Raw genomic sequence first — 23,364 nt, forward strand, 5'->3', positions numbered from 1 at the left:
AGCAACACCGTCCCAAAATAAATCATCAAAATCTAAAAAAATGTACATTTTTGAGGGAACAAGTATTTTTGAAAAACTGTAATCAGACAGCAGACACAAAAAAAGCCTCACCACTTGCGATTCCTGCAGTCGAACGCGATGACTCCGTGTTCGTCTGGATGCCACTTTATACCTGGGTGTGATGACACCGGAAATTGTACAATAATTGATAACAACTGAGCATGCTCCTTCAAGTGAATCCAAACTGAGAAGCGTGTTAAACTAGGTGTGCCTTAATGTAAAACAGGTGTCTTAATGTATTTTTCACTACGTACGTCCCTGGAGAAGAACCGTTCATCTATGACAACAAAACCCAGACTGCCAACAACAAACTATGTTGCAGAGCATGCATGACACAAAAGAGTGCTTTGTGTTCTGTTGATATTAAGCAGGGTTGTATATTGTAAAAAATGTGAAATATACAGCGCTTATTTGTAAGTCGCTCTGGGTAAGAGCATCTGTTAAATGAAGTAATGTAATGCATAGTCTACACATACAACAATGTATTCAAAGTAATCTCTATGGCCACAAATCCACCGGGAAGGAAAGTCGCCTGACTGAACTGGAGGGTGGTGGCATTTATGCTACAATGCTACAATGATGGCTCTATAACACTTTCCTTCTCTCTGGCCCTGCAGCTACTCTGTGGAGAGCAAAGAGCCTCTACTGGGCCGTGCTTAGTCTTCTCCGCTCGTCTCCCTGTCACTCACTCTGACAAAAGCTCCCGGCTTGTCTCTCAAATGGCCTCTGGGAGACAGCTCCAGCCGGCTAATTACAATCAAGTTGTGTCCCATCGCTCCACTGAGCTCAGATCAGCCTCGCCTGTCGCTCCCTTTTTTCCCCTCCCTGACGCAGTAGAACGGAATGCTCACCTGGGTACTGCCTGAAGAAACCCTTGGCACTCCCAAAGTACTGCCATATCAGCGATGGGTCTCGCTCAAAATTGTCCACAAACACCTTATTCAGCGCCTCTGACCAGTACACTCCATTGACTATGGCAGAATCTGTGAGATAGAAATAGGAACACACAAATTCCTGATGAAACATTATTAAACAAGTTTGAGTAAGAAGAATATTGGGTGTGGGTGGAAGGGGGCGTGTGTCTGTGTGTGTGCATGTGTGTGTGTGTGTGTGTGTGTGTGTGCGTGTGAATGATTTGATTCTCCTGACAAGCTGAACTGTATAAATTGGTTTCATTCATAGATTTATACTCCAACATTAGTATAGTGAGAATTAGAGTATTACAGCACTGTTTTTTGAAAACAAGAACACAGTCTATTAGCAGTTACATAAAATGCTGCCAAATCTTCAAAATCACCATGAGGGGCATTACTTGATAGGAACCATTTTTATACATTACATCCTTCTTAAGATATATTACATATATCAGGTAAAAAATAAATGTGTTACAATAGTCCTTACACCATAATACTCTGATCATAACCAAATTACTAAGATGGTAATGTGAAATTATAGCACACATACATCATACTACCACATTAACATCTCAAAATAGTGTTACAAGAGGTCTGCATATCAGCATACACTTTTGAAATGGTATATCTGCAAAGTGGGGCATTTCAGGCATTGACTGATGTTCTCTTGGAACATCGTCCTTGTGGAATAAACCATCCATTGCCTGTCTTGCAGCACTAAATATCTAAAAAAAACATTCATCAAATTCTTGATGAGATCAAAAAGCACTTAACAACAAGTTACCAACAAATGTTTTCTCAGTTAAATTTCCTTTATGTGTATTTCTTATCAATTACAGTTAACAGTGCATTTATTCTAACAGAAAGACTTTTTGCTGTGTACAGTTCAGGTGCTTTTATTAGATTTGAGGTTGTATCCTTGGCAAACGACAGAAATGTAATCCCACGACAGTGGGCACAAATCACTTGGCTTTCTCTCCCTTCTTAAATTTCTCTGAAGTAGTGTGCATATTTCCAGATAGAATTACAAACCGTAATATCATCTCTGCCAATTTTATCATTCTCGCATGTTTCCCACTGTGCTAAGCTACACTCAGCCCTTGGCAACAGGTCTGCAGCTACAAATTGTACAACATAACTGACTTAATTGGGATAAAACACTCAATATCAGTTCTAAACTATCAGGAGGTCACACAAATTTTCATAGATCACTACATTGAAGAATATCAAACAAAAATGCAATATGTTTATAAAATAAATTAAATTAACAACAAATAGCTACCATTAGTTACCATTTATGAATTTTGTGGAAGGAAGTGGCTGTCTCAGTAAAAGTGTGTTATTGTTCAGAGCTCAGACACACAAAGGTATTTCAACTTGAGGAACAAGCAAACCTCCATTTTGCTCCATAGTTACTTGCCATGAAGACAGCTGAGAAATGAGCAAACCTACAGCACACATTATCCACAATTCCAAAATGCAAACCTCTCTTCTGAGTACTGTGACACTTGCAGATAATAATCAAAAGTTCCATAAGGCCAGAAAAATAAAAGAAAAAGATCTGGGCGTCTAGAGTCTCCCAAAGAGGATATTGAAATGTGATGAAGCACATCCATTTTAGATTAGGTGGGCTTTTTTCAATTTCCCAGTTAAAGGAGCTATGAATATCATTCGGTCAAAGCACACTATCAACCCCTCCAAGAGGGCCGTCTAGCCAGGATTATCTATTTTCAGAGATATTAGCCGCAGTGCAGCCCCTTTGCGTGATCCTGACCGCATGGTTGTCTGATACATTCAGATACATTTGACACATTGAAAGGTGTCATATAGAATATGATTGTCTGATTACTGGCTTGTTTGGGAATTCAAATATTTCATCATGCAATAAAGATCTGTTTGTTTGATGCTGAGAAAAAAAGTATAAAAAAAAGAAACTATATAAGTCACATAAAGTTTGTTCCAGGCAAAGTTACAAAGTTGCACAGTTGCCACCTTGTATCATGTATTGTGCACTTCAGGAAAAAAAACATAACAATACTATCCTTTTAAAACTCAGTCTTTTCAAAATAATCATCATGTGCTTTTTTATGTAAAGCGATCTTAAGACAAAAACATGTGGGTTATCAAGTTTTTTTCCATCCCACTCTCACAATGTTCCAGAACTGCTCAGATCTTGTCTTGCACTAAATACAACTTTGGCACAATGCAGAGTTTCTGTTAAAAAATGCAGTGCCCTTCTACGATCAGAGTAAAACTCCACCTCCCTCTGGACGCAGCCCTGCACATGTCAACCACACACAGGTGGAACGGGCTCCTGTCTGAACAAATTCTCCTCTCATCCAGCCCACTGTCACAGCCCATCATCTCTGATGTGGGCCTGAGGAGACTGACAACCGAGATCCTTCAGGGGAGCACCTTCAGGAACGCGCTCAGCACTTTCTCGCCAGCGCGCCTCTGTTTCCACTGAAGCTATCACAATGCATCTCCTGCGCTGTCCATCAGCACCAAATCACATCACACGTGTGGGGAAGCAAACTGTAAATACTACCATTATGTGAATATGTACTGTGTGACGACATGTGAGTACAATGTAACCGCTGCATAAGGCCATGCTGGTGCAATTAGCTAAATGACACTGGGTTATGGCTAGGGTGAAGGTCAGGAGAGGTGGAACTCTTAGTGAAACAGAATGCAAGTGACATAACATTACTGGTATAACAACGTGTTGTGATATTGACATTGCACAGTCATTACTGTTTCAGTAATGTGTAATTACAAAAAGTGAGTGTGCATGTGTGGTAGGGCAAGAGGGTGGTGTTCTACACATTCAATCATAGATGGTCAAGTTGAATTCTACAGGACACAAATAAGACAAATGAGGGGTCTCTCTCAAACGTTTCATCATTTTCTTCCTCCGTGAACCAGAAAGCGCAACAAATCCTTGAGATACGACAGGAGGAAACGCAATCTCTGCCTTAATTTTGGCTGATAAGCTTGGAAGGTGTGGAAGGTGGTAATGGATAAGGACACAAGTAAATGGAAAATCTCAGTCTCCGCTTCCAATCCGTGACTGATTAAAAAAAAGGCATTACCAGGCGATTTCATGTGCCCCTGAAGAACGATCAGATATCAATCAGATTTGGGAATGCTGACCAGTATTGATTGAGCATGCTTGCCTGGGACACCTGAAAGTGCCTTGTGTTTCCCCATTCTCTCATTTGCTCACAGCACAACAATTACTATGGTAATTCTTCAACACCTCCCCCTTCTCCACAACACACACACACATAGATTGTAGATGTAATCGGAATCAATGCACAAAGGCATACCCAATCCATAAACTCAGATAAACTAATTGTGAAAGACGAGCGTTAAGAAGAGTTAAATGGTGCTGGCAGGCCCATCCTCTCCTAGACCAGACAAGCTGTACAAGAAATGCTGAACTTTATTCCAGCAAAATTATTCCAGAAAGATTTGCTGGAGGGTATCAAATTCCACCCTGATAAGTTAAATTAATGGCTTTGAATTTTTTTGTCAGAATGGCTCCTTTTTAAGGAACGCTTTCAAACAGTCAATCCGAAACTATTAGAGACAGAGGCATTAGGCAGAACCAGTGCCCAAGGGGCTGTGACACACCGTGACAGGGCAGAACACGACAGGCAGCAGCTTCTCCCAGCATGCCCCAGGATGACAGCACTGGGTGCTATAGCGAGTCAGATTTACTTGCTGATCTTCTGTCACTTTGCATTTTCAAGTCTATGGTAGAGTACAGATGAACCCCATCAATGTTCCAAAAAATGATGTGCTGTGCAGGCTAAATTTGGGACACCAAGCAGCTTGTGATCTTAAAAGGATTCACTTGGAAATCTCCAGCAAATGGTTATCAGACAAAGAAGATATTATAAAGTGGAGTTTGGGATACTTAAGGGGTATGTTTTGGGTTCAAAGATGTTCAAAAGAAGTATGCGGGTGCTCAGTCCTTGACTTGGTTATCCTGATGTTCACATAAAAGTTTTATAGGGGAGTGGTTTGCTGGGTTGCAAAGCTGTATTTTATATTTTAAATGTAAACCAACTTACACCTAAATTACAGATTTATAACATTTTATATTACAAGGGACACTGAGCAAAGCTATTTAATCATACAGACATGCCACTGTATGGTATGTGTGAAACATTCCACAGCTTTATTGCCAGTAAGTTACTAATGTAAGCTGCTTGCAGCATGAACCCCTTAATGAAAGATTATTTGCAAAACAAGTAACTTCTTAAGAAATGTTTAACAAGAATTCAGATCTAATTATGCTAAATGAAGAGGAGTTAACCGTACTTTTTTAAATTTCCACTTGAATTTATCTCAGTTAATGAGTTCACTGATTTAATCTGATTAAAATAGTTTGACTAGTATTGCATAAATTAAAATCTTCAGCCATCTGACTTTGAATTAGCTGCACATTATCTGTCACTGAAAGTGATTATGACAGGATCCCTCATCGGGCCAAGATAAAGGAATCAAAGAAGACTGAAAATCAGAACAAAGTGACACACTGAGACCAACCAATGATGAAACTCTGTTAAAAACATCTCAGACTGCCTGCATCTTAATACAGTTGCAGACAAGACACAAGGTTAGACAATAACATTTGCCCACTAGTGGCATGTAGAAGTGCATTAAACATATCGTTAGAAAACATTTCTTCACTTTCAAACATAATACAGTCTGTTGTAGTAATAAAATTATTTTAAGTTCCACTTCAGGTCTTTTTTCAGGTGTCAGGCTTATGTACTTCCAGAAAAGACACCTGAATACATGGGCTACAAGTAGTTCAAGTTTCCTATGCTGTGAGAAAAACAAACCACATCACACAAACAGGTCATTGACAGGTAGCTCCTGTTCCTTCTACAACCAAAAATAATGGATTCTTTGGATTAAATAAAAACAAATTTAATGTAGACAGAGGGGAGTCATGCACTCCCCTACATGCATCTTGGTTTATGAACTAAGGTGCATCCACCACTAACGCAGTGGAAACAGGAGCAGGAGTGTGAAGTTCATTTACTCTCTATGGCTCTTGTTTCTGTTTGTTGTGTCCCTGAAAATAACTGGAGGTAAAAAAAAAAAAAAGGCCACGAAGCGTTCATTACAGTCAAATGGAATGGGAATGCTAACACCTGGCAGAGAGCTGACAGGAAGAGGAACATCGCCACGGACCAGACAGCCTGAATGCAATTACCCCCAAGTCTCATTTCTAATGTCTTCTGGCATTGTGTGTGTGTTTACCGCGGTCGCCTTTATTGGATCTGCGCGGCTCCGGAGTCACGGGCAGATGCCGGCGCGGCTTTGAGGTCACTGTCCGACATCATCCGCAGGGCCTGGTGAGAAGATCGATCTCCACTCGCAGATATGATTTGTCTCTCCCGACAGCCCCCTTGCATCGCGCGGCTTAAAAGTGTCATTCGTCTTTTCGTTTGTCAAGTTTTTTATGAGCTACATGGTCTTCTAAAAACAAAGATGATTTCAAAGGCACAGCAACAGCCTTTCCCTGGGTGAAAAACAGGCGTTTGATACTTCATTTGTCTACAGTTTGTCTTCAGGATGAAAAGCCTAATTCACTTTGCTGAGTGGATTTGTATTCAGGCTGTCAAGGGGACTGCCAATGGTCAGCTCAAAAACCATAACTTCAAAAATAAGTTTATGGAAGCTCATATTCCAGTTTGCAAATGATGAAAAACAGTATTTCACAAAACAGTATTTCCAAAACATTTACATTACATTTACATTCATTCATCTGGCAGAGGCTTTTATCCAAAGCGACTTACAAGTGAGGTACAAAACACTTCCTACTGTATAATAATAGCTAATTACACCAATTATCATACATGGATTTAAATGTACAGGATGTAAAAACAAACAACAAAAACAATAAACAATAAAACAACATAAGCAGGCAGGATCCTTCCTGTGTGATTGTACTGGAATTATGTGTATATGTGTGTGTGCCTGATCAATGTTCATCACAGTTATGATAAACAGGCAATTTGGGGGAACTTCATGCTTGGGTGATTTGTGCTTCCACCCCCTCAGATGTAAACACTGCTGACAACTGACTGCTGACACTCAAATATACATCAAGCTTTTCAATCTCATTATGTCTCATATTTGTGCTGCAAACCTCCCAGACAGCAAGGAGGAAAGAGGGGAGCATTTTCTGGAGGGAAATGCGTGGACAGACTGGCACAACTTACTACTTATAGAAACTGGAGTTACATCATCGACTATGCCTCCCCTTACTGTACTTCAACAGCACTAAGAGAAGTGGTCCTCACTAAAGAGCTCACCACAGGCCCCAGCCAATTTAAACAGATTAATATTCAAAGAAAATATGTAAGCTGATTTAAAACACTTACATCCGACTCTTCCTAGTTTTCCCCACACTGATGAAACAATTTCCTCTGAATCATTCCCAATCACTCCACGATGTTCCTACCCTTCCACCTCCCCTCGCCCGTACTTACACTGTGCTAATTAATCCCTTTCATCAGACCAGGCACACTAACTTAACCCACTTCTCTCAATTTACGGCAATCAAGCTCGCCGACTTAAACCGGAATGACATTGACTCTGCTCACAGCAACGAGCAAGGATATGGCATCCATTGTTTGACTCTACTGTACAACGCCAGCAGTCTAATCGTTCTTCAATCATAACCCGAACAGCCAACCGCTTCAAAAATGCTTTCACATTAAACAAACAAAATAGAAAGTGAAAAGAAGAGAAAATCCATGCAGCAGTAATTATTAAAAAAAAAAACACACACACATAACTGTCTTTCCCATCACCACAGAACTGTCAATAAAGTAATTTCAGGAAGACTTAAGTGCTGCCTGCGGTACGACTCTCCCATTACATGAGGAGCAAATGTAGGTCAGTGTTAGTGGAAGTAGAATCAAATTAGCATGGCAGGGTGCGGGCGAAAGAACCGCTGTGGCAGGAGTGCTGTTGAACGTACCTTTGTTATACATGTTGGTGGGGACTTGAACAACACTCAGGCTGAGGTTGACAGACAGATTATTAAAATGGTCGTTAGGCTCCAAAATGAACTCCTTCCCCAGTTCCACATTATTGCCTTCTTCATCTACTTCATTTATCAACACAGCATTGAAGTATTCGTACTGGAAAGGAAGAACAAAACCAAAGACATCAGCAAAAATGTGCAACATTGTAGCGCACACACATACATACGCACAAAAATATTCACGGTCATCTCCTAATAATTGCATGTGATTGAGACTGTTGTCTTATGCACTTAACCAGAGTCTATACTTTATAACAGGATTAATTAAAAGACAGTCAGATTAAACCCAGACTGGCTACATACTTTGTAACATAACGTATGAGTATGCAAATATCCAACATGCAATTATGGGAAGTTGACTGTACTGCATGTAAAAGACAACATTCGCTCATATACGCTCACAAACAAAACCCAATGCACAACAGGAAGATGGAAAGTGTACTTGAGACAGAAAGCCCAAAAAACTAGCCAGGAAACCGGAGAATGTCGGAGAATGGAAGGCAATCCTTGCTTCCTGGAGGGGCAGTTTTTTTTTTTTTTTCGGTTCAATCCAAAGGCCTAGCTGTAGAACTGTATCACTTGCCAGGCCTGATTAACCTAGGAAATCAAAAGTGTTGTTAAATAGTCATAGAAAAGAGTAACACACAGATCTGTGCGTAACCCTCCAGGAAGAGAGTCACTGTCCGTAATATGCAGGGGGCAGAAGGGCCCTCAGGAGGAACATGGTGTTACATGGTGAAGATTGTTTTCAGAGAGGGCACTACAAAGTTTATCAGAATTATTCATCCATTGAAACATAGTGAAAGTGTAATTTCAATGATACTCTAACTCCACCAAGCTTTCTTTTGTGCTATAGAACTGTATCATTTAACGACATGCATTTTAACTGTAGTTACTTCTAAAACACTAAATAACTCCTAAATAATGGCATAAAGATGTTTACTATTGTCCTCACCTCTGTTTAAAGTGACTTGGTTAGACACTGTGATACCTCAAAAGATAATATAATCAAAGCAACATGCAAAAAAGATTTACAAAAACCTGTTCACAAAGAGAGAGAGGGAGAGAGAGACAGAGAGAGAGAGGCAGCAGACAGTTACAACCTGAGGCGAAACACTTCCCACAACCTTATTGCTATTACAAAACAGCCATGTTTGGCTGCCTTCAGACAAATTTGTGATGTGCTCTGATTCAAAGCCCTTGCTTGCCAGTGACCTTTGTGTGCTCATGACCAGCCGCTGCAGGATCTGCAAGCCATCGCCCCCTGCAGACACACAGGATGTCACAGGACAGGCAGACGCCGCACGATCTCTGCCGCCGAATCTGCCCCATCCAGCAGGGAACAGAGAGTCTGGCTGTGTAACGCTAAACCACGTTTGATGCTAGAATTTCCAATACCACTAAACTCGAAAGAACCAGCATGAGTGTTATTTTTAGCCTTTCGCACATAATGTTTGAGCTATTTATAACAGCTACGCTGGTTTAAATATAGCTCTGTCAGGAGACAATGGGAAGAAAGGAGGACCACAAAGAGCGGCGAAAGCAAAGAATGCAAAGGCTACCACTAAGCCTATCAGACAACAATGGGATTGAAGCAAGAACTCTTGATGAAAAGAGCATCACTAAATAACAAGCTCAAAGGTACCGCATAGGCTGGGATTAGACTGCATGACCCGCAGAGCAGTGGTCTTACTGCTCTCTCAGCCAGGCACAACTCCACACTACACAACCACAACCACACTACACTGTGACTCTACACCGTTGTTCATATCCAGTGAGCTTTAGCAGGAGTGCTACTGGCTCTGCCTATCTCAGGGTATTGGACTGAAGTCTGGACTGTCTTCATCTACAAGCCACTGCAGAGTCAAACATCTGCCTACGGTTGCTCTCCGGGAGGCAGGTAACCGTCATTCATTAATTCCCCCACGTGCCTCATCTTTCCGCTTCTTTATCATTTCTGCAAAGCAGGCAATGCACCAATGAAGCCATCAGTTATGCAGAAGACAAGCCACGTATCAGTTCAATTAATCTCTGCTGATTAGCCCCGTTATTAGGCCTTTATCAGGGAAAGTGCTGACACGAAAAGCAGGGCGGCATGCTTTGGTGATCCCCAAGCTCCCACATCAAGAAAACAAAATGTTTCTGGAACTTCCCCCAAAGAGCTGCTAAAGGTCAGGGTAAATTTGGCACTGTACACGCCTATAAGGGAAGCATTGTCTCTCTTTTGCTCACATCTATTTTAAAAATAACTGTACAGGCCTCTCAGGATCCTTAGAGCTGGAAAGGACACAGGAAAGAGCACACAGTATAAGCTTTGTTGATGGCTTTTGTGATTCTACAAGGGATTGAAACTCTGGAAGAGTGTTTGGTTTGACATAACTCATTCTTCCTACATCCATATAACCAGTGTGTTCTTAGTTTTCTTAGAACACTCCCTGAGATTCATTTTCAAGTATTTGCTGAAAAATCTTTTACAGCCTCAATTTCATTTCAGGCACCAATTACATATACATTTCAAGGTAAACTGTGAAAAGACCCTTGGTGCCCTTTAAGGAAATCTAAAGTTAAATCTCATGCTTGAAAATATATGAAGCACAAGAGTATAAAAATGAGGTACCAGAAACATATTCTTGAAAGAAGACATTTTCTCTTTCTCTGCAAAACAAAGAGTTTAATTTGTTTACCTTGTGAGGGGAAATTGCTTAGCTTGTTGTCTTCAAAATAACACATGCCTCAAGGTTAAAAACCATAAAGAAATGTCAAAATCCCAGATGGTTTTTGCCTCTTACTATTTTATGGATTTACGTAAATTCTTTCAAAACAGTTTCCCTACAAATAACCATGAAATAAAATATTTAAAAATTCAAGTGGGGGGAAGCAAGAATTTTAATGAAAGTCTGCTGATATTGCGGTTCAACACTAACAGCAGCATGCATAAAGCCAACATGGGCAGTGAGTCATACTACCATAGGCTCCTCTTCTTTGTTTAGCTGAGGGCAGCACTTACAATGGTGGCTAAATGTGTAGTTATCACACCATGCATTTGGATATCTCTGAAATACGTGGGCAGCATCAATACTTAGGCTACAACTTTGGCTGCTTGTTTTGCCTCTACTGTGTTTGACTTTGCATCGTCTTCTGACTTCGTTTCTGGATTGTGTCTCAGTAGTTAGTGTAGTTAGGTTTTGTTTGGCTCTGCCACCCTTTTGTCTTGTAGTCAGTTGCATGTTTTGGGTGAAGGTATTTAGGGTTGCTTCTGTTTTTTTCTTTTCAGTTGGCACCATCTGTTGTCCTCTCCCCTTTTCCGGTGTATTTTTGTTATTGTAAATATCTTGGTAAATATTGTAAATAGCTTTGTAAATACATAACACCCTACCCTTGTACATTGCTCCCGTGTCTGTGCTCATTTCACCTCTGCACCGTCCAAGCCAGCACTGGTGGTGGGTTTTTATTTGTGTTGCGTCCCTCACCCATACTCCTGGACGCCATTACACGTCTGGGACCTAACGGTGGCCACAGAATTCCTGGCCTCTCTTCAAGGAATAGATGGCTATTACTTTTCAGCAGAAGGTTAAAACCTTGGCTTGCACCACTTGGGTTGGCTATCTGGTTGGAGTTGGTTTAGTTTGAGTGACGCCATGAGTTATTTGTTTGCTAGTCGTTTTCAAGTGGGGAACTGGGGTGATAGGACATAACAGCCTTTGAATGGTCCTCCTTTTACTCAGAAACACTATGACTTAATTCTTTGAAAAAAGCCCCCAAGCTCTGGCCTCTTGGCTCAAAGTTAAAAAGGCAAGCTGTGAACTGAGAGGTAAAATATATCCCTGCAATGAAAATATACAGAAAACCAACTGTGCAGAAGCACCATTTTGATCAGAACTGGAGTAGCCTTCAGCCTCTTTTTATGTGCTATACTGATCTTAAATGACAATGTAACATTCAACTAAAAAGTATGAACTGTGAGAAAAAATCCAATTCCAACATTCCTGAATGTTAAAAACCTAATTCATGTTTTCATAACAGAGTGTGTCTAAGCGTGTGGCCTATTGTTGTAACTCATGTTGTGCTCCATGATAATAACACTGCACAAACATAACTAATTAAAAAAAGATTTAATCAAGATTTGTTCTTTGGTCAAGCTGCAAATGAGGTCTAATGAAGTAGTCAGCAACAGCGGTGGTTTGCCCAAACAAACTGTCCGTGCATGTATTGTTATCTTTAATTAAGCTCCTGAATAAATAAGGACACTGGATTTATCGAGATTAATGAACGGACACTCCCCTCTCCCCTCACTACTGCATATGCATCTTCTGTTATCTCTTACCAACAGCTTTCTGTGTGTGTGTGTGTGTGCGTGTGCGTGTGTGTGTGTGTGTGTGTGTGCGCACGCACAGGTGCTCATTTGAGTTTGATCAAGGAGAATGTCTGTCTTTCAGCTTCATCTATAGTGACTATGAAGTTGGCAGAAATATGACGGCATAAAATTCACATGCAATTCTCAAACACTGAAATCTGATTATACAATGATAGCTATACTCACAATACAACTCTCACCTATCTTTTCATTTACATACATGATCTTTATACTTAAGTACTCAGCTCATTCAATAAACCTAAATTAATGGCATGCTCCTCATGCTTCTATAATGATGGCAGGATATTCTTGTGGTACTAAGGAGAAATTCCGCTGGGTGCAGTGGATGCTGAAGGATGTAAATGACTGACTAGCGGCTCATGAGATACCATGACAGAGCTTATAGACTGAAACATGTAGCCATTACCGACGAATGCGGCTCAGAATCCAACTTCTGACACTTAATATTATGCCTGAGTGGTTATCCGACATTGAAGGGGGGAAACTTGAAACTCAGCACAACTGTTAAACTTAACCGTTATGCAAAAGGCAGAACTCGTTACTGCTTAAGTTATTAAACCAGCCTCTGAGACACGTCCATCCAGTTTGATGCTCCTCGGATTTTTATGGCCTGTTTTATGAGGCTTCGCCATGTGTTCTTCTCATTGGATTTGTCTGATTGAACAGAAGAGGAAAAAGAACAAACGAACATATTCCACAATCTTAAATCTCACATCTGTATTAAATCCTACGAGGAGAACAGTGGCAGCTGCTCAGAGGAGGAAATTGAAGCCTCCTCAAAAAATTAAGACTTTTTAAAATATTCCTCCTTTTTTCTTGGTACACAATTAAAAATGCAAAATATGCATCAGCTTTGCATGCACGTACAGCTGTTGTTTTGACTTAAAATATTTGGCGAAATAGCACCAGCTTTCAAACCATGTAAAATCACCTCTTGTCTGGTTCGAGTCAGCCCATGAAAGCTGAGGTTCAAACTGAAATCAATCAGAAAACTGAATTTCAATTGAAGTCAATGAGATCCTTTGTCTGGCTCTGACTGGGCAACAACATCATCACAACAATTTAACCGTGCTCACGTCTACTGTATGAAGCTTATCCTGCAGGGGTATTAACACGAGACATTACGATGACCAATGGATCATAGTTCATTAGTGCCTTACAAGTTCACAGTGAATTGAGGTGACTGCTAGAAGATGGTATGTGTGAATAACCTACCTGGAGAGTGAAGTTATTGTCTAGCAAGCAAGCTGTTTCAGCTAGCAGACTAATCATATTTAGCAAATTGCCTAGAGCAATTTGAGCATAGATCATGGATCAGAGTTTAAATGATTTATTTGAAGAAAAAACTGCATTAAAACAGAGTGGGCTAAGACCTGCTACTTATTTGGTTCAAAAGTCAGGATGTAAAAATCATCTTTTCAGTCTTTCTGATATAAAAAGGTAGAGTAACTTACTGGTTGAATACAGTGCAGGCCCAGTCTACAGCCATGGTCAAGAACAGAATTTGATTAACTGTAATTTTGAGAGAGCTTGCAAAAGGCATGAGATTTCAAAACAGCGTGTCGTTGTTAGGGATATAACAACCTGTTGATCAATCAACTGTCAGTCATGAGCACACATGTTGACAGTTAAATCTAACCATTAAAAAACTTTTTTTTTCAAACCGCTTAAAGTAAAAGAGTACCATTAAACATCACAAGGTGATATTGCGTGATATTCTAGAAAAAGTAGGTCTTTCCCATTCCCATTCCATACTTATCATTTGAAGAGTTGATATTGTGCATGAGAAGCTTACGGTACGGAATAACAGGTTTAACGAGCAATTCTACGTGACTGCAGAGAAATGAGTGTTTTGGCACAAAAATAGCTTAGACATAATGTAATAATATGAGGCTTATTAATTTAATTGCATCAATATGTTGTTGCTGTGATAGGTTGTTTATCATAATGTACCTTCAGTCTAAACTGTCAATGCATCCAACACAGCGTGACTGTTCACAATGCAGGCAAACGTTGCAATGTGAGAAATTCATATGAGCATATACAAAGTAAGGTTTGTACCACATGGCGCCACGTAGTTGTGGTCCAACTTGGAAGTGGGCAAAATTTTTTTAGCAAGAGCCTAGCATGAGGTAGCCACTTACTCCATATCCAGAGCATGGCATAGGGAACTCTCGAAATGGTAAACACATTGAAAGCTTATGAAATTCGCAGACTGCAATGGTTAAGGAGTATAATATATTTTGTGTTCAAATGAAGAGGTGAATCTTGTGTTACTGCCCTCTTCTGTCCCTGGTGGAACGGTGTCTTTCTTGCAACTGTCACCTTGGTCCGGGTTATGTGGACATTAAGCATTTCACAATTTTTTGGAAAATGTTCATGCAGTAAAATTTGATTTAAATTGTAAGCAATGAGTTTATTGTATATTATTGCATTTGTTGCCTAAGTGATTGTAGAATTAATTCATGTCCTCCCCACAAAGGTTACAAAGGCATTTTAGAGTGATTTGTCCAAAAATAAAATAAATGTTTCAGTGTTATTCTATGTTTTCAATCTAGAAGTTTAATTCTACCTGATTTTTTCCATATTCAATGATAAAAATGCATTATATCCATGCAACAAAATGCTTTAGTTTGTCTGGGGCAGTTTTTGTCCTATTTGTGATCTGTCTTTATGTAGGGAATGGGCTAAATTAGTTGACTAGACCAATCATTCTTTTTAATTGGGCCCAATGAGGTCCAATTAAAGAGATCTAAAACAGGTAAGTACACAGTCCCAAAGAAAGTACTTTTTAAAGCATTTTTAGAAATCAGGCTGCTTCTTTAACCGATAGTCTGCTCTTCTCCTCTGAAAGTATTGCCACAAATCAGTCACTCCTCAGACTGAATGGATTAAAAATGGTCTGTGCAACACTGTATCAGAACAGTTGTAAAATTAGATAACTGTGACAGTCTGCTGATGGAGGATTCATTCTACCAGGATCATATTAATGCAAGCTGTGCCTGAAAGCACTGGACGAATGCAGTCTCCCAGTTGATCAGAGAAAAAGTAAACTCAACTAAGTTACTGTAATAGCTTTTATAGCAACAAAAAGAAGGAGACAGAGATATGGCAAAGAAAAAAAAAAAACACACCAGCCACCACGACAAATAAATTTATGCAAATCTGAAGAAAAAAATATTCAAAGTGAAGGCAGATCTTCTATGTTGAATGGCAGAAAATGGAATTCCACCAGAAAACAAAAGAGGGAAATAATGACAGCTTGATTCCTTTAACACCATGAATATGAATTAATACCCCCCCTCCCTCACCCTCCATTAATAATAGGATAGAGATAAAGAAAATAACAGTGGAGGGACAGGGAAAGACAGTCATTTTCAATGGCCTGACGATGAGGGAACATTCTTTCAATTCTTTAGTGATCTGCATTATAGAGACGAAATCCAGTGAACAATGGAGCCAGTGGAGAAAGCTTACCAACTGAGAAACGCATCTCAGTCTAATGCAATGATAACAGAGGCAAGCTCTCATTAGGATTGTAACACCCCTTGCCCCCTGTTTCAGGACGTTCCCTTGAAAGAAGCCTTATGCCGATTGGACGTTTCCCCTGTACTTCAACTCACTGCTCTTCACAAGCAGACCCAGGACTGTCTGCCAGACACATTTTCATGAATGTAAGAAAAACTGCCTGCAACTGAAGTCTTGTTGTAGGTGCCCTGTGAACAGGCTCTGTTTACACGGTTCATTTTAGTTTAGTCCCTGTGTTCATGGCAATTTGATGGTGTGACAACAGAGAAAGGATCACTCCCCCTTGATTGTCTTTCTCACTCATTCCTCCTGCTGCAGAAATGCAGCCAATGGCCTCTGTTAGATGGCATTGCGTCAATGCCAATGATCATTCCTGAAACAAAGCCAATATTCCTTCACAGAACAATAATTTGCAAGATTTAATATTTTATGGTGTGGAAAATAATGCTTTGCAGTGTTATTGTATTTTGTGGTAATGATCGCAGCCTTCAAGGTTATATGAGGGGCAGAAACCAAGACTTATTTAAGGGATAATGATTCCGATTGTGCATATAATCGGAATGTCGAACAAACTGGAACCAGCAGTGAAACTTAAATGAAAGGCTTTTTTGCAGCATATCTCGATCAGCAGCTTCAGATTATAGTCACAGCTATGCATACAAAAAGAGAACTGTATTTTATGTGTGAATGAAAGTAATATAACAAAAAACTCTCCTTTCATCAAAACAAATGTATATATATATATATATATATATATATATATATATATATGCATATTAATAGATAGATAATATGTAACCAGTGTGCAAAATACCCAGTGGCAATCGGGAGGTCCCCCCTACCCATACCTACCAACATTTAGGTTTCAAAATACGGGAGGTTTTATGGGAGTTTCCCGGGAGAAACAACAAAATGGGAGGGCACTGGGAGATGGCCTTAAAATTTGCTGCGATTTCAAAACCGGATTACTCAACAATACTTTGTCGCACAGAGAAACAACTAGTATCATCCGAAAGGGTAAGTTCTGCTGTTTATTTTGATATATTTTGCGGTACGTGGTGAAGAGATAGGGAGTTTGTGACTTATTCAACCAAGAAGCAGGAGTGTGAAAAAATTAGTAAAGATATTACTTTGCAGAAGATTGATCTGTCTTCATAACATGATTACTTCCGTATGTACAGATATGTGACTAGCATCATTACAAAGCTCCAGTTCCACTCTTTCTTGTGATATGTGTTCCTTATCTATGCAAAGACGAGTTCATGAGTAATTCAAACAAGAGTAATGAGTGTGAAGATGGACACAGAGCTGTATGCTGATTGTATATTTCACGCCCTGTATGCAACTATTACACTGCTATTCTGAACTCAACAACCTTTTACTAATGAATAAACCATAAATATGGTTGTAGCTCTTATTTTTCATCCATTCTTCACATACATGTCTGAAAATTGGATTTTCAGATTGTGGTACCCACTCCCTCAGCAGGAGTAAGTTATACTATAATAATATACATTGTGCATGTCCTGTGAAGAAATGCAGTTCACAGGAAATATAAGCAAGGTTATAAGAGTAAACTGCTTCCACAAAAACTACAAAGTAACAGGTAACTACTGACTGACTCAAGTCCTCAAGCTTACAAATCCTATTTTAAAAGTTCAGTTTAATTATTTATTATATTTATAGATTTTATACACAGTTTATACAATTAAAACAACTGCGGTAATGAAATAGCTTTCCAAGGCTGCAGGTGACAACTTGGAAAAATTCAAGGATTTCCAAACACATGAAACTGGATCATTGCAAATGCCTCCAAAAAGTAACGTGTAAGAAAGTTTATAACTTTTTTCATGAGCAAACCATCAAGAGGTTTGAGGTCAATAATGCCTTAGTCAACTGGTTTCATAATGCTAACAAAGTCACTGAAAAACACTGTAAAGATACTCTGATTCAATTGAATTGTGAAGGGAAATTCAATAAGTAGCCTGGCAATTCAAAATGTGTTTCTACTACAGAGTGTGTGCACATATTATTACTTGTTCAAATGCGGGGTTTAAGCATCAGATTCACTGAGTTACAGTTCAATATGGCCAATCAGTCACTATTTTGCTTCGCGGGATAGAAATACGACAGACTGTGATGTCTGACATTGCCTCTCTGTGTGACACATTTTCTCCTCTTAAATACTGCTTAAAAAAATGCTTAAATACTAAGCAAGAATGGAAAAAAGGGAGGATGCAGCTGTGCTTAATTTAGTGGTGTCTCTGTGGTTGCACGTCTCTTCTGACTGTAAAGGCCTTCTTACATACACTGAAAAGCTGGTTTGTGCTCCTTTTTGCATAACTAAAAGCAAAAATGACTGCTTCATAAAAGTGTTGAGAAGTGGGTTTTTGTCAACTGAATCTGTCAGCAATCAAAGAAAGACAGTCCCAGCAGAAGGATCTGATGTCACGTACACAGCAAAAAAAAAAAAAAAATCAGCCGATAAATAGCTTTTGGTCAGGTCATGTGACACTTGCAGCCTCAACAGTTTCAAAATCAACTTCAGTTTCTTTGGAGCTCAAAGTTGGTTCCATAAATGTTGAAGCCTACACTTGTTTTTTTTTTGGTCATTTTAATTCTCATCCAGTCCTTCACTGTAATCAGATAAACCCTGCAATATTGTACTTTGTTGTCTCATGACAGACAAAGATTATTTGTTATGTTACTGTGGCTACTATGGCCAATCAGGGGTATCTGTGGTCCTGCACTGGAATCTTGTGACTTCTATAGTAATCAACCCCACATGATGCCAAAGGGAACAAAAAGTAATGTAAAAGCTCTAAAATAAGAACCTAACACTGCATCCCATTCAGAGTGGATTTTGGATCAGATGTAAACAGGGAAAATTTTTGTTTGTTTGTTTAAAACAGCACATAAAGGCACAGCCCCTGCATCATACACAACATTAATTCTCCTGGTTCAGACCGCACTTCACTCATGTAATCAGCTCCGACCAGGATGATTGCACTCCAAATCAAGCAAGCAATTATGCTGATATTATTACTGATCGCAAAAAAAAAAAAGAGAACAAACAAAGAGAATTCATCGCAAACAAGGATCCAGCGGGGAGAGGGAGGGAAGGTTTGCTCCCACAATGTTGACTTGTAAGACGTCTGACTCATCGTGGGAGTGGGTTTGTCTCTCCCCCCACTCGTCTGGTAACTCTGCCATTTGAAGCTCCTGCCATCAGCGAGCATCACATCGAGGCCACCTGAGGATAAAGTTGAATCTAAAACTTATGAAAACAGGGGGGAGAGAGTGCTGATGCCCTCTGTGCGCAGATCATACACTACTTACCCATGCAACAGATTACTTTGCACACAGCAAACTTAACTCAGCTTAAGTATCAAATATCAACCAATAACAGGGATGTCAACAATGAACCGGCTAAACTTTATGGTGTGTCTTAACAATTAACTATTAATGGTAACAACCATCAAAATAAACATGCAGGTTGATGACTCCAAACTTTCATTGCATCCACAATGAGTCCAAATCAGAGTAATTTACAGTCTTTTTGTGCAATATCAATGCTGCCGTAAGAAAATCCAAACCATTCAGGGGACAGTGGGCTGCTACGATTCAGAAAACATCGTTTGTAGACGTACTTGTAGTTAGTTCTTTATTTAGCCAAGAGTGCATTTTTATTCACCTGGCAACAGAAATATATCATCAATACACCTACTGCAGCAAGCTAACTGTTGCTGTGACTTGTATTCAGCAAAGTAATATAGATGCAAGTGGTGAGAATCTTGCTTGCTTATAATTTAATTTTCATAATTAGATTACTTAATTAATATGTAACATATAAAACAGATTAACTGATTTCATTAATAATCATTACTTATTTCTCTGATTATATTCCTTGTTTTACAAGGATATGGCTTGAGTGATTAAACTGATGAGGGAAAAAAAATCACTTCTTAGGACACAACATGTCCTGCGTGAGAAGACACTGAAGTCATATTTTATTTCTGGTGCTTAGCGCACAGAAAAGGTTACACAATTCCTGCATGAGGACTTTTCCCGTCTCATCAGTCTGATGCGACGGGAAATGAATAAACAGCAAGGCACTCGGAGGCAGCCACAAAAAGACTGAAAGAGACAGACACAGATGCAGAAAGAGAGAGGGGGACAAAGGGAGAATTTTCCGGCACACTCGTGTAGGGGGGTTGGGGCTTCAGGAAAGGCTCTAGTTCACTCCTGCGCACATGGTCTGCACAGGAGAGATTTGGGTTGCATTTGACAGAGAGCCCAAATTTCCCTGCTTCCTTGACTAAGACCAAGACCATGATTTCATTGCCTTGGTACAGTGGACACAAACATCGTGTGGTGGTTGTGATTAGCACAGTTTTGATATGTCATGCCAGTGTTTTGGTTCTGTGCAGAGGCCATTCATTGACAATGTCCAAAATCAGAACTTCAGAACAAGACAGAGGCAAGCACACTTAACCCTGTTCAGGCCTTCCATAAAGCTTTCAGTCCAGTATATGACTGCATGTCCTTTGCTGTAAATGTACTTGTTGTTATGAAATACAGTATAAACATACACTATTGTGACACAGTGCCAAACAGTTTAGTTATGAGAGGACACTAAGAACAGCGAGAGGGAAATTATGCTGCTTGTTCGCAAGCATCAGTTTAGAACAGACAATCTGCAAATACACTTATCTTTACACTATATGGATGTGGTAATGTAATCATCTGTATCTACTATCTGCCCATCCCAATGATACATAGAGCAGTAGATCTGTACAGCATCTGCTTTGAGGTGATGTTCATGAACCAGCAGATGGTCTTCAGTCCGACATTTCCTGAGAGGATGAACAAGACAGCACATACACACTAAGGCAAAAATGAACTGTCTTCAGCTCCTCCTTACATAAGATAGGCTACTAATGGGATAAAAAATATCTGACGACTTTTCAGTTTTCTTTTTTACTTTGTCTCTTTATCGGTTTCTTTTTTTCAGCTCCTTTTTCCCCAGCACTGTTTCATCAAGCTTTTGTGTCCTTACATAATTTATGGTGTCATGGGATTTATAAATCTGTATCATCATTAACTGGATTTTCATAAAAAGTGGACTGCCTAGGTATATATTGCTTAATATACAGCCTATGTATACAGAAGGCACTCTCCACCGTAATAATCACCTTTGACATTTGTATTTCCATTGGATATCCTTCCCTCAGGCCAGCTTCTGCCCTAACAATGAGTATGTGAGACTTAATTCTAATGGTAATTATGGAGCTTTTCAAGCTATACTGACAGCAAAAAAATTATCATTACAATCCACATCATTCAAATCACCAACAACAACCTCTGTCTTGGTTGTTTGTCTTGTTTCACTGCAGAAAAGAACCTCAGAAAACACTAGCTGTGCCATTTGCTATTCGCTATTTACAAGTTATTAAGAATTTGTTGTCATTATTATTATTATTATTATTCATACATTGTCTAGAGAGACACTGATGCCGGCAGCCCCATCCCTTGCTTGAAGTTGAACAGGTTGAAAATTAGATGACATGCTCAGGACTCAGCTCCCTAACGCTCTTGCCAAGCAAGTGTTTTATTTTTGCCCCACGGATGAGATTTCATCCTCATTTTTCATATTCATGTAGACTAACTGAATCGATGGATTTACCAGCCCATATGTACTCCATTAACTTCTGCAGAGCAGCTTTACTTTCCACCATTTTAGACAAAGTATTTATACTCTGATCTAAACAGCTGCTGAAAAAAGTCAAACAGCGTTTGAAAAATCAATCAAATGTTGTGTGTCCCAAACTCTCGCCAAGTAGATGGCCGTTACTAGGTCATTAATAAGCGCAACATCACAAACTGTCAGGCTACACTCTCTCTCCATGGCTTCAGAGTGAGCCAGCCCATTCAATGCTGACAATTATTCAAAGCAACAGTAGCAGAGAAGGGGAGACTAAGGCCAATACCTTAGAACAGACTTTCTTTCTAGTAGGTTACAGGATTTCTGTTATGACACAAAAAACTTTTCCAATTTCCCCTTTTAGCAGAACATCATCTTCAGGAAGCTAGATGACACAATTACTACCATACCCTTTTTATGGAAAGAAATGGAACATGGCCTTAGAAATTTCTGAATAAACCTGCCGTAAAACATATAAGCTGGCATGAAACCATCTCCTACTTTACATAAATAGCAATATCATTGTGTTGTTTTTGTTGTATTATATATCTCCTACCAGTCTCCCTCTGCTATTCCAAGACTTTTTAACCGAGATGACATTCATTTCCAATGAAGAATAAAGAAGCCTCCAGGTTGATGAGTGTCTGTTGGAAAAAGCTCACTGCCATAGTCACAATGTCCAAGGGCGATACTTTTAAACTCAATACACTTTTCTGTAATAGCGTGCATGTAAGCATTATTTGCTTCACTGAATGAATACAAAAACAGTCCTTTTGAACTGTACATAACAATAAAAGACATGTCTATTGTAATGTTTAAAGACTGAAGGACTAGGGAGGTAATGCGTATCTGCAAGATTAGTTGGTAATGCATTCTCAGTTAAACTACACTAAAACAGACCTTGCTTTCCTACAATCAATAAAGTTGGTTACTTTAAGATCTCTTTCTCTGTTATTATTATTATTATTATTATTATTATCACCATCATTATTATTATTATTGTTGTGTAGCAATATGTAATAACAATGTAACAATCATGCTATCCTCACAATACATAAAGATAATTGAGAAATGGAGCATTTTTAATTTACTTCTATTGTGTATCTGTAATGGAATATTAGCTTTTGTCAAACACTTTTCTCACTTACATTATTTGCTTTGCGATGCCAAGTGACTAAATGTAAATGTGCAAAGTTAAATATACATTTTCACGTGTTTAATTTCCACAATTGTGCATAAAATTAGAGGAAAAACACATAATGTACAGAGGAGGTACTAGACAGAATGATGTCACTATCATTTGATTGTGCATTTGGCTGTAACGCTTATCCTGGCACTTTTCTACAGCTTGATCCTTTATCACTGATTATTTCCTTGTTGTTTTATGGCTTTGTCCTTGATCTTATGGCTCTAATGACATGTACTATATGTATCTTGCCATGACAGCCTTATCAGTTGCTCTGAATAAGAAGATCCCCAAAATAAATGAGTAATATTAATCTTTTCCAAGTTTTTCGCATACACACGCATACACACTCTCTCTAACACACATTTACACCCAGTTGTTCTCTATCTTTCTATCTCTCTCTTTCTCCTGCTAATGCACACAGTTTAATAACTGTGACAAGGGGAATAGGATCGGGGATGGGACGTCCTGATGACATCTGAGAATAGTCTCTTCATGTGGTTGCCCAAATGATGCGTGAAA

The 23,364-nt window shown here is 39.3% G+C and overlaps 1 protein-coding gene across 1 annotated transcript in view; it reads right to left on the reverse strand.

The window, feature by feature from the left end:
* cacna2d3a (calcium channel, voltage-dependent, alpha 2/delta subunit 3a) overlaps window positions 1-23,364 on the reverse strand; it is a 168,976-nt gene that overhangs the window by 91,892 nt on the left and 53,720 nt on the right. Inside the window, exons 5-7 of the mRNA XM_036532642.1 lie at window positions 7,984-8,146; window positions 912-1,043; window positions 112-172 (exon numbers count right to left, since the gene is read on the reverse strand). Coding sequence (XP_036388535.1) covers window positions 112-172; window positions 912-1,043; window positions 7,984-8,146 — 356 coding nt within the window. The remainder of the gene's footprint in view (window positions 1-111; window positions 173-911; window positions 1,044-7,983; window positions 8,147-23,364) is intronic.

The sequence above is a fragment of the Megalops cyprinoides genome, chromosome 7 (genome assembly GCF_013368585.1).
Source record: "Megalops cyprinoides isolate fMegCyp1 chromosome 7, fMegCyp1.pri, whole genome shotgun sequence".
Lineage (NCBI taxonomy): Eukaryota > Metazoa > Chordata > Actinopteri > Elopiformes > Megalopidae > Megalops > Megalops cyprinoides.